This window comes from Cyphomyrmex costatus, unplaced genomic scaffold (genome assembly GCF_001594065.2).
Source record: "Cyphomyrmex costatus isolate MS0001 unplaced genomic scaffold, Ccosl1.0 scaffold275, whole genome shotgun sequence".
NCBI classification, from domain to species: domain Eukaryota; kingdom Metazoa; phylum Arthropoda; class Insecta; order Hymenoptera; family Formicidae; genus Cyphomyrmex; species Cyphomyrmex costatus.
Window position 1 is genome coordinate 1,155,930 of NW_017276855.1, and position 13,421 is coordinate 1,169,350.

General features: G+C 41.0%; 1 protein-coding gene across 1 annotated transcript in view; it reads right to left on the reverse strand.

Annotated features, from left to right (window-relative positions):
- Positions 1–13,421, reverse strand: part of LOC108774822 (Fanconi anemia group J protein homolog) — a 47,572-nt gene that overhangs the window by 8,223 nt on the left and 25,928 nt on the right. Inside the window, exon 4 of the mRNA XM_018541030.1 lies at positions 2,650–2,685. Coding sequence (XP_018396532.1) covers positions 2,650–2,685 — 36 coding nt within the window. The remainder of the gene's footprint in view (positions 1–2,649; positions 2,686–13,421) is intronic.

The window sequence follows — 13,421 nt, forward strand, 5'->3', positions numbered from 1 at the left end:
CCCCCCCCCCCCCCCCCCCACCGCGCATCGCCGGCACCCCCTCGTCGTCCTTCATCGCCCGCCCCCATAGCCGACTTTCGTAACCATCGACGCTCCGCGTCGAGGACGAAATATCTTGCCACCGTTTCCCCGGCTTCTTGCCTCTGTCGGTAATTAACGCGACCTTCCTGCCGCCGGAAAAGTGTAAAGGGACGCTTGGGGCGGATAGCTTGGACGGTGCGCGCACGCGGGGGTGGACGACGACGCGTCGGGGTGGAGAGCGACGACAGGGACCATTGCGAGCGAGGGCGTAATTCCGTTAAGTGTCTTCGTAAACTTCGTTAGCTGCATTTCCCGACATTACCCACCCTACCGCGCTGCCGCGCAACCCCCGACACATCCCCCCCGCCCCCGCGGGGCGGAATATGAGGACGCGACAACGGCAACGACGAGGACAGCGATGACGGCGGCGGTCGTCGCCGCATGGTCGGTAATGTTACCGCCGATAGGTTGTGTCGAATTGCTTTTTTAGAGTTGCGTAATGGACGGAAATCGAGCGCGAAAATATATTCCATCGCGCGCTCCAACGCCAGCTATTAAAATACCTAATAACGTCAAGATATTCGTCGCAACGGCCGGATTTCAACGTTGGAAAAATACCTTACACCTTTCGCATAAAATCGCGCTTCTCTGGATTACATTTACTATCTTTTTTTTTTTTTCGCGTAACGTCTAACGTAACAAAGAAATATCGTCCTTTTTTTCTCCTCTCGAGCTAGACTACATTCAGATTTTCATACCATTTTATCCTTCTATAATTGTTCGCCAAAAAAATGTTAAGCAAAGGTAAAAGAAAATAATACCTATAGGAAGCACTCTCGGGTGGGAATCTAAACGCGCCCTCGAAACGTTAAAATGTAACTAACGAAAAAAAAAATTCGAGCGTAACGACACTCATACAAAAACGCACTAATCAAAAGAGTAAATAATTCCGTTGTTGAATTATACATCAGTTTGATACACGCGATCACATTGAGATGTGCGGGCATGCTGATATTATTTCGAGAGCTCATGAATAATGGACAACGCGTATTAGTGTTGCAAATGTAACATTAGTTACATTCAAATCGAAGATAATGATAATCATTAACCGTAATTTACAAATAATATATGAGTTGATTATGCCAGAATGCGCAGTAATTTTCACCGGAACAAATCCGCGTGCGGTTTCGCGATTGCTAACGAACCGAAAACTATAATCTACATTGCAATGCACATCGTTAAATCACTCTTATAATTCATTATACTGCTGACATTCGTTAATATGTCCATTACTGAAGTGGATAATCGAGTGTCTTTTTCTTCGATTTTACATTGTTATGTTTTGATGTTGATTCTGCTCGTAATATTAATACACAAGATATATATATATACATATATATATATAACTCTTCAGTCTTATTCATTAACAATTACATATGCAATCCTAAAACGTCGTCAATTACTACTTCTGTATCTTAATAAGACACTGTAGTTATCAAGAATAGAAGTGATAATTGGCGACGTTTTAGAATTGCATATGTAATTGTTTAATAATGTAAATACATTATTATCTTGTTATAAGCGCTAATTTGGCCTATATATTATATATATATATATATACATGTGTGTATGTATGTATGTGTATGTATACTTATATACATATAATTATATTTTATTCGTTCATACCATCGTTGGATAGAGAACCTTTGTTGGAATTCTTAAAGTGTTGAATAAATACGTAATTAACGCTACATTACGGAAGCAGCACTTGGGTTATGTTCAACTCAATTCTATTGCTTATAACTTTTATTTAAAAAATGAATAATTTGTGGACAACTTTCTTTTCAAGCAAAACGCCAAATATCAAGGAATATAACGATACTAAGCAAATGTATGTACCTTTATTAATAAAAAAAGTTAGAAGCGATAGAATAAAACGTTGAAAGAGCATTTGAAAAAAAAAAATGTGCCATATCAAAAAAGCATTAAATGAATTCAAAAAAGGAACGTATCCTTACGAAGCACAGTTAATTCTTATTAATTTAAAATCAGGTTAAAAATTAGCTTAGAACTGTGCAAAATATTGATGTTAGTAACAGTATCCTCAAAAGCATAAAATCTTTCACCAGCAAAATGTATTGATTGCACAAATACATTCGTCACGCTGTTACACGTTAAATTCTTGAGGGTATCCTTCTCGTTCGTGATAAAGAAACATGCCGCGGGCAGATGCTAACAGATCAGGATGCTGTATTAAATATAATAACTGCGGCGGGTTTTCGCGCTTGAACTGCTCGAATTATGTTACATCATATTCGCTTTGTGCTTTACAAGTATCGCCAACTACAATAGGAGCAGACACCTGGAACGCTCGCGCAACGTTTCATTTCGTGTCCGAGGATACAATGTATCCACTTAAACCAGGTAAAACTAACGGAAATCTCTCTCCCTCTCTTTCGACCAACAAGGTAATTTCATTAACAAACGCGTCAACATACCAACTGTGTTTTAAACGTAACAGATAAAACAGGCGAATTTTGGACAAACGACATTTTTCACCAATCAACGGAATTAATGTATTGACTAGAAATAACACAAAAGAATTTTCTCTTTTTCTATTAGACTCACCTAGATCCATTTCCTCGTTTTCTCGGTGTATTTTCTCTGAAACAGAAAAAGTATTATATATATATATATATATATATATATATATATATATATGTATAATTTATTATTATTATTAAAAAATAACAAAAATTTTAGCAAAAAATGTGTTTCCTGAAGAACAAAATTTTAGAATTTTAAATTACTTAGTGCGCAACTTAAAATTTGACTTGGTGCAAAAATAAAAATGTACAGAAAATATATACCTATAGTAAACATTATAATTAACATAATGATATAATGAATTATTAATTTTATCCTTCTCTAATAATATTTATTTAGACTTTTTATTTGTGACATTTTGTATTTAGGAAAGAGATTTTCTTCTTATTTTACCATCGATTATAATAGATTACCGACATGAGATTTAGAAGCAAAACGCGCGGGAAAAAAAAGAAATGAAAATGACGACGCGCGAACCAACGCGTGGAACCAATACGAGGAAAAAAGAAATAAAAGCGGAGAAAAAATCCCGAGAGCAACACGGGTCTCATTGAAAAGATTCTCCGCTAATAGGCATTATATTTTTCGTTCTGTATATTACGAGAGGCAGTTGGATTATACGAGCCTGTCAGTGGCCTAATAACTGGTCTAAGGCCCGCCTCACATCTGATACGGGAAAAGGACCCTTTCCTATACATTGTGTGCATTAAATACTAATCGCAACGCGCACGAGCATGATCGCAATATAATGGCATCAAGGTAAGCGATATACGTGTGGCAGCTTCAAAGGATGCCGACATAAAAAAAAAAAAAATGAAAAAATACGTCCCGTATAAGACATCAATATGCGATCACCTTCGTGAGACTTTTCCCATCAATTTTATTTAATAAACATTTAAAACCCGGTAATTATATTTAAAAATAAAACTATACTGACCATATTTCTTCAACTTAAAAAATCTTATATCTATAGAAGTAAAAGAGAATAAAAGCACAGGAAAAACGAATAACAACGGCTACTAAATTCGTTGCACATCGCGCTCTTTCGACAGTTTCGAGAAAGAATAGATATGCCAGAAGTGGTGTAATCCGCTCTCGCTGTACCGTTATTAAAATAACGCTTTCGTATTTGTAGTCGCCACGAGACCATCGGCCATTTTCTGTCGTCGCATGGCGGTCCCTTGCTCCAATGCAGATCGGGTCGCTGCAATTTCCCTCCCCTGCTCGCCTCGAACGCGCTGTTTCCAAAGGGGTTGCTAAGGCTGATACTCCGACAGCAAGGGGTCTCGTCGCACAGAGGGTTCATCTCTCATGCGAGGTGGGTTGATGGCACGGAATTTCACCCCCGTGGGGTCGACCACGGAGAGATATCCCGGGATATTATCCCTCGGGAAGCCGTGTAATGAAACCGTTCCGGCACCCCCGTGGCATTATTCCCTCACCAATAGCTTACCACCCTCCAACAAGGATATATGGTGCATGATATGGGGCACAGCTGCGCGTCGGTACCGATACGCCTCCTCCTTTATCACATCGGTCGTCCCTTAGCGGAGGATAAACATAGCAGAGCCGGCGTCAGCAACGATGCATCATTAAGAAATCCCTGAGCTCCATTACATAAGCCCTTCACCCTTTTCAGGACCAGTCGCCATTTTCTACCAATTTCTCACGAGGGGTGCATAAAATGAATACGCAATAGAACATCGTGCGTTTACAGAGAAAATGTTTGAAACGTATACGAGTTATATTGTGCGCATAAGAAAACATAGAAATTTCCTTTTCTTTGAATAAGATATATAATTGCACGATGAATTAAAACTAAAAAGCAGGAGAGAGAGAGGTGATAGAAAAAAATTTTTTAATACACTCACAATGCGAGAGACGCAATTTTATAGTTGTTAGAACGTAACAGAAAATCATTGTTTCGACCAGTTTATATTTAACGAAGGCGGATCAGTGAAGAGAGAAAACAGCATACTATATGGGCATCGTTATTAGTGAATCCACGTAATTGCTTTATCCCCTCATGTATCTCATACCAACATTTTTCGATTCTTCTCCATATTCACAGGGACCAGAGATAACGAGATATCGTGTGTCGAAAAGATGGTAACTTTTAAAAACGACAGCGCCATACGAGAATTACAAGATGTGTCGTACACGCGACGAGAAGAAAACAATAATTCGCAATCATCTCTCCAGGAAATCTAAACAATTTCTCATTGAAAATCATTTTTTTGTTTTTTTTAATTCGGTGTTTCACGTATTTTTCGCATGTTGGTTAACGATATGAATAAAGGATATTTAGACGTAACATGATAACGGTTCACCACGCGTACGAAAAAGGGATTTTCGTACACGAATGCTTTCTCTTTGAGCGCACAGAGCATAGATACCGTAACGTCATATATCTTTTTGTGCCTTTTATACGTTAACATACGTTATATGAAAAACTTCTCATTTATGTGCAATTTTTCTGCGATTCACTCGAGTCGCATCTTGCGTTCGTGTGCGCGCTTCATTTTCTTTTCATCTATTCCGCTCGTATCGTTTTCTTCCAGCCGTATTACCGCTAATAAACGTGTATTAATCAATAATTAATATTATACATAATTATCGCGGAATATTATGAGACGAATCGCCTATCCCAAGCTTATCTTTAAAATTTTCTCGAAACGTTATGAAAGCTTCGTCCCTAAAAACATTATGAAACTGTCGTCTCTTATTCCAAGCGCTAAATATTCTGTCATTGTTTGTAAATAAATTTTCCAGAATGCAAAAATATAGTGAGATCGACCCATTCGTATATTTTTTTGTTGAGATTTGCTTTGACGATGGTGTGCTTTAGCTTTTGGTGTTGCTCTCTACTGAAAGAGATGAGGTCTTTTTCCTTTATGAAAAGATTTCTCATGTTCATGGGGAATCGTGTTATTTCTACGTTTTAAAATACGTCGAGATACAATGGACTGATAAAATTTTGTACAGAAAAGATAACTTTCGCACAATAGAGTCTTCCAATATATTGCACATCTTGTTCTTGTCGCACATGTTAGTTCGTCTTGCATTGAAATCTCAATCTCAGTTCTGAATCTGACCGCGAAAGCTAACCCCACACAGAAGCGTCGGCACACGTTTCTTCAAATCATTGACTTTGTCCATTCAATGAAACCTACGTTCTAAAGCAAAAGCTCGGGCGCGCGTACAGAAACGGGGCCCGGCGTTTCTCGAGAGCCTCACGAGAGAGCCAGTTTCCGATTCGCTGTACAATAATATGACGGAAATGTCAGTCAATTAATAAGCATAACGAACCTAACTAATTTCCGCCTTTGTTCCACTGCGCGGTCTCGGATATATGAATGAGTGGCCATTATGCGTGCGTGTATGTGCGGGCCTTTATGATTGGTCAGATCCGTATCGCGACAGCCGGTTCCGCTTTTACCGGGCCGAACACCGCGGCCGTCGCGGCAAAATCTCGTGAACCTTTTTTAACCGCGTGCACGTGCCGACGGGATATCGTTTTCGTTCTTGGTCCCTGCATCGTCCTAACCACCGTCCTTCTTCCGTCAACTGATTTTTTTTTCCTTACACTTGTATCTTTCGTCGTGCCGCGGTCTTACGAGCGGCGCAATGACATGAAGCGGGAATGAGAGAAACTTGACGGCAGAATACAACAATCCATCATACACCGTAATAAATATTGTATTATATATATAAATATAATATTTAGTATAGATGTAATTAAATACACCAGGAATTGTGTATCATATACTTAATCATTTACAGGTATCGATTGATAATTCAAGTAAAAAAGTATAATTTTACAAACACAATGGATAACCCTGAGACAATGTTCTCATAAACAAGTTCGAGTGAAATAGACCGATCGACCGATAAAAATGTGCAACCGAAAAAAATTACGGTCACGATCTCATTTTGTCGAAATACCCAAAAATGCAGAAAACCGAGGAAAAATATTGCGAAATCAGTATTTCACGCGAGTACGAATCGCGTTTTTATATTCATGGAAATATCCAAACACGCCAGGTGAGAAACCAATGGTTATGCGTCGAACGCGCGTCGTTATACGCCTTCACTGTGCTTTCATTGTACGATTGAAAAATATTTGCGTATATTTTCGAGCACGATTATACATTTTTTCGTCACATCTTTTCTTGCATATTTTTAGCGATTTTTAAACATCACATACATATACAATATCTGTAATAAAAAAAAAAATAGTAAGATAAAAATTAAAAAGATATTACATATTCCTAAAATCAATTCCTCTTCTAAATCAAACGTCAAGCATATTCCACCAGAAATAACAAATATTCTTTAAATGACGAATAAGTAAACTTAGTTTAGCGTATTACGAAAACAAGTAATAGTAGTTATTGGAATCTGTGCAATACATGTAGATCGTGGAATTAAATAATAAACGTTAATCGGTTTTATGGAAGCGTTTCATTTCACACATCCAAAGAATATTATTTTTATTATTTTCAACGATAACAATCGCCACTGTTGAACCGAGTAGAAATCACTCTCCGATTTCGTCCGATTACTTGAAAACTTTTCCAAAGGACTCTGCCAGCAATGGAGACGAAAGGGGTTGGAGATTTCACTGAAGGATCATCGCGCTTTAAACGTTTTCATTTCGTGGCATTTCTCTGGACACGAAGAGCCGCAGGAAGAAAAAAAGAAGGCAGAAGGGGAAAGGTTTGCGATGGCGTCGTGGGATTCGCTGCTGATTGGACGATGGCAAGGGTACGCATTTTTAGCCACCCTTCGGATCTGCCCTCATTGTCATTTTAATTTCGATCCCCTCGGGGGCCAAAGAGAGGGTGGGGCGTAACAGGGGGAACGCTATAGGAGCTACGCACCCTTGGCAAGATTGGCTCGACGACGCAGAAACTGGTTACAACGGAAACACAGTGAGATTATACCGGGTGTTCTAAAATCAAATTAATGAAAGACCTGTGCAGGACGCGTAACTCAAGATTTTTATTTATTTACAAATCTATAATTTAGTTATTTCCTGTAAAAAGGCAAATATCAATGTTTACTTGGATTACTTTCCCCAAAATTATAATACCTTTGAGTCACGTTTACGGTTCATATTTTTCACAATATATAAAAGAAGCTATCGTTCGTAACATCACATAGTTTATAAAAATTATCAGTTTAAATATCAAACTCTATCTCGCCAAGAGGATTTATCCTTTTCAAATTTTCTTAACGTAACTATATATTTAACTTTTACGACTTTGCGTCTCGTTAACTAACGCCCGGATATAAATCTTCTATCCATGGCTGATAGCTACCGCTACCTACTGATCGAATATCGGTGTCGATCAAACGGCGGACGACAGGTCTCGTCTTGAAAACGAAAGAGTGGAGGAGATCCCGATAGGAGCAGAAACGGATTAAAAAAGAGGAAGACAGGCAGGCAGCGGGAAAGAGAGAATAAGGTAACAAAAAAATGTCGGAGAAGTAGGAAGAGGGTGGTTAAAGGGTGGCAAGCGGCAGCAGGGGGGAATGGGTGCCTTTCATCCTCTTCCTCCTCCCTCTCTCTCTCTCTCCTCCTCTTACCGAGGTTTTCCGCAGGAAGAGCACAACCCCCGGCTGCGTGTGACAGCCATTTTAATTCCGAGCCCCGAGGGGGCCCCTGATTTTCATTCCCCATGATGGAACATCACCCGCCTGCTCACCACCTCATACCGCTTCCATCTCTTCCCTCTACCTCCTCCTCCTCCACCTCCTCCTCTTTCTCCTCCTCATCCTATGCGGCGAAAAAGCTTTCAGACCGCATCCGCGAGCATGAGGGAGCACGGATGAGCACCATGCTCGGCGCCACGCCGGCTATCTTGGTTGTCGCATAGCGAATCAAATAAAAGCTCCGGCTGTGAGTTGCAGAGATGAACCGACGTCGTTTAATTTCGGGAATAAGAAGTTCGCGGGTAGATATACACTCGAGAGCTGTTCATTTCTCGCAGGTATTATTATTGACTATAGTCCACGAAATTTAGCTGATGTCGCAGCTGCTTTATTTCCTTGTTAAGTTGCAAGGGAAATAAAGAATGTTGCGAAATCTATTGAAACAACTTCGTATAACAGCCCCCGTTAGTCAACTTAATAATTGTAATACACGCAATAAAAGAACTGTCATAAGAACTCTAACAGTAGATATTTATATTATAAATATCTTCCCATCTATATATTTATTGCACGATGATGATTACAAAACGAAACCGCCGTAGAATTCAAATTCTTTTTTAAATGAAAGGCATATGAAACAATTTAATAAAAGTAATAAAAGTATATTGCATGTGTGAGTGCAGGTGCACCTATATATATATACGTATGTACCTGAATTTCTACACATGATTTTAATCATCGTGTTTTCTCTTCCGGAGATACTGTTCATTTTTCGTTTAAACTCCCTCAACGACGACGCGGTACTTCGTCATCATCGACTTTCTCTTTTTTCTACCACAAGCTGAACTAATACTCCGACGGAGATAGACGCACGCGAAAATTGCGTCTTTCTTCATACAGGTAGATGCCTTTTACGCGACGCGGAACGACGAGGACCGCGCGATATCTTGCTGCAGCATCTCCCGTGCATCGTCTTTTTTCCTCATTATCCTCCATCCAACCCCGCGGCACCACCACGTCGTCGTTGTCGTCGTAGTGGTCGTCCGCCCCCGTCCTCACCGCCGCTCGCTGTGACTCACCGGGGGCGTCTAATAATGTCGCCAGCCAGCCGTTCCATCCCCGGCTCAACTATCTATCCCTCCCCTGTCACCCCCGCGCACCCCACATCACCGGATGTGCGGCTGTGGAAGGCAGCCGGAGCGTTGGGGGTGGCGGACGGGCCGCGCCATATCTGCCGCCAACAAAATGAGCCTCGCTTAGCCGGCCATCCCCGCGTGCACCCCCGTACGCCATCCTGCCGCCAACCCCTCCGGGCGTGGGTGAAGCAGCGAGAAAACGATTCGCGCCACCGGCTAGATATCCCAGCGACGAAGTTTTACGCGGAACCGCGCAGGGAACATTGTCCCGTCTGGGCCATTGTCTCGTTTTCCTGGAGAATGAAATGGCAGCATTCTGATCGCGTTTTCTCCGATAATTCTCAAAATCAATAGTCATTTTTACGTTTTTATTCAATTTTTTTCGCGTTTTGTCATCCCTTTAATCATTTAAATAAATAATTATAATTTAAAAAATTACTATCTCGTGAACCATGTAAAATTGAAATCTTTTCGAAATTTTTTAAATTACGGTTCACTTGAAAGAAATCATTTTATTGCCAAACCTATCAAGTTTTGCGATCGGCCAAATAGATTTTTTGAGCGATAGAGGAGACGCGGCTTAGATTCGGGGAGGATTATTTGAAAATCGAAACTGGGTTATTGAAACTTCGTTTCGCCGCTCGCAGATCCGGCAGTAAAACGATACCCTTTTCCATAGATACATTCAATTGAATATCGAAATACGTTACAACAGAGATACGCAACGTAGTATTTAGCAGAAATAGATTATACGTATTCCTGGTTAGAGAGATTGTAACAGTACTTTTTTATGTATAACCTTTTTAACCCTTTTAAATTAATTACGCGTTCGGATATTACTTGATAAATTTCATTTATTGCGCGTGCTTACGTTTTACCAGGCACATCGCGAATATAACAATGATAATTTTAACCATGGTTTAAAAATGACATTTTCCAGAACGATCGGTAGGTATACGCGAGATTGTAGCATCCAATTGTGGCTTTGTATCAGCGGCGACGCGACGCAACGCAGAATGTGAAATTAATTAATTTCATAATTCATAAGCAATTGTATGCAATAATGCATAAGGTTGACATAATATGCCCTAGCCGTAACGTTGCAACCTCGAAATGGCATAATTACACGCGCGATAATTTTATTATTTGTAATTACGAATGCACTGACGTACCCGTGCCTGTGCTTCGATTAAAAACGTCCCATTAAAAGTACAAATCGCTATCGTTGTAAAGAAGATATGACTGAAAGAAAACAGAGGGAAAAATATCCTGTATACACATTGCAATTGTACGTAATATTAATTTTGCAGAAATATGGTATATCCGCGTGGATAAAGTGTTCGATTTTGCTTTTCGTAAGTCAGTCATCAACAGCGTGAGAGGCGATGGGGATCTATGTATATCTACGTATGTCCATTTGTTCCACGTTTTAGTTTAAACTTTTTCCCCATACTGTATTTTGACTTTCGAATCGCTGGTTCTCGCCCTGCAAAATGCACGACCGGCCGTCGAACGCCAACTATCAAGTAGCAATATCCTGGAGCAGACACGTGCAACCGCGAACAAAGCATTCCGATTTCAGAGAGATAGTGATCAAAGTAACTTCGGTTCGTGGCCCGCGGAGCAGATCTCACGCTGTGAATGCAATTTATTGTTTCTCACTCGTAAACGCGGGCGCAACTGGCAGCCATCGGAAACGACTTGTAATCGTCGACGATCAAGTAGCAATTAGAGTAGCCTGGAGTACGAATTCTCCCCGTTCGGAAAATGGAGGCCGTGGGGAGCGCAGCCTTGCCGAATAAATCACTCTGTGGCCCGCTTGACTTTATGACGCGCGGAATCCTCTGTGTGTGCAAATATGGCGCTGCCGAATGGTTAAGTTCGCGCGATGGATTATCGCATTGAAAATTTGATCAAGTGTCTGCGCACTCTGTAAGTGCTTTATACATCGGTGAGAGAGCGGTGTCAGTCAAATTTCGAAAGGGTCGATTCTAAGCAGCATCAACTCGTCGAATTCGTACCGCAAACGTTTAATATTTCATTCTTTCAACATATTTTTTTACGCGCTAATCGCGTGTCGGTTGATTCTCTGAAAAGTTTCAAGTATCAATATTTTATAGGTTATTGCGTTTTCGAAATGTACAATTCACTTTGTGCAAATTCTTCTCAATATATGAGAACTATATATTTACCTCTATGATTTACGAACGTTTTACTATTTTTTTTATATTGTTATCCGTTCGGAACAGGATAAATTGGATCAATATAGTGGATGCATTTCTATTATAATTAATTTTGATACCAGCTCTCAACGGGGAAAGATACGTACACCTATTTGAAACGATCACATTGCAACCATTAAACATAGCGCAAAAGCGAGAGAACATGTCACAATCAACGTGCGAATGTTCAATATCTGCGCGAACGAAAGTGCAGTTGGCCGGGCGCGAGTTAGACAGGGAGTCTCTCAGATTGGATCACTCGGTAGATTATTTGGCTTTATGGTGCGGGGAATATACTATGCCAATATGACGTAGAGGGCTTGTTCACAGCGAGGGTGGTGGTAACCATGGTAACGGCGGCACCCGCGAGTGTCGGCTCCAACGCCACCAGAATCCCTCATCTCCCTCCTTGCCCAGCCACCCTCTATACTACTATCCCACCCCGCCGCCCGATAGCCCTCTAACCCTCCCTCCGCCGGCAAAGCCGCCTCTCGCCCACCCTCGTGCCAGCGTCAGCACCCTTCACTCGTCCCCCTTTGCCCCGCTCTCTATCCTCTTCGAGGGTGAAAACCACCCCTAAAACCGTCCTGTAACAGATATATATATATATACATACGTGCGTATATGTATATGATACACGCTCATACATATAAAGAGAGAAGAGAGGTACATATATATTTTCTCTTTCATATATATATATACACATATATATATATATATATGCACACACACGCGCACACGATACTCCTATGCACACATACACGCACGTACATATAGGCAAGCAGGGTATCTACCGCTTCCACGATCAATATGGTGGACAGACGCACCGACACCCTCCAGGGGAAGGCCAACTCGATTTACGAAATTTCGTCCTTCCCTCGATTCTGCTCAGCTCTTTTTTTTTTCCAACAGACGCGGAGGATGGCGTCGCGACGGCTCGACTCAATTTCGGGGAGTGGAGGCCAACACACGACGACGGGGAAACGTATTAATTGCCAATTTTTTTTCCCCCTACGACGACGCGCACACTCGAGAACCCTAATCATCCGGAAAGGCGGCACAAGTCGAGAACAATGGAGTCACGTTTTGCCATCTTGCCTTTTGCGAATTTCTTCTCTCTCTCTCTCTCTCATATGTCCCGTACGATAAAAATTAAGTTCGCCATTAGATTCGTCGCGAGCGCGTAGAATAGTGACGTGTATCACGAGAATAGATCAAAATAGAAATTTGTATGGAAAAGTAATATTTCGGACATTGCCGCATTAAGTCGATCGCGCGATGTGAACGGACGATTGATGGAAGCTGGAAGAGAGATAAACGTATCGCGATGAAAACGGACAGATCACGATTGATGGGATCTAAAGAACCCCCGGGGTACTTTTACGAAGCGTTTAGTTATATTCGCTTCCTCTTTTTCCGCGGGAGTAACTACTCAATAAAAACAAACCGGCCGTCCGCCGATCGCTTCAGGCCGGTTCGGATGCCGTCTGCGTTGAATTGATGTCATCGCGCACAAACGAGTTTACTTGTTACTTGCAATCTTTTCGAAAAGCGTTGACGCTGTTTGTTATGATGCGCAATGTTTCTACCTCGGTCGTTCCGGGCATTCGCGGATGGCAATCTTACACAACCGATACCACATATCCATTCATATGTTATCGTTGAACGCGAACGATCAATCTTATGATGCTGTATGTAGCGATGGAAACGTCAAAAAGCATTTATAAATTAAAACTTTTCGACTAAACAGAAAAATTGTGAATTATTTGAAAAAAAA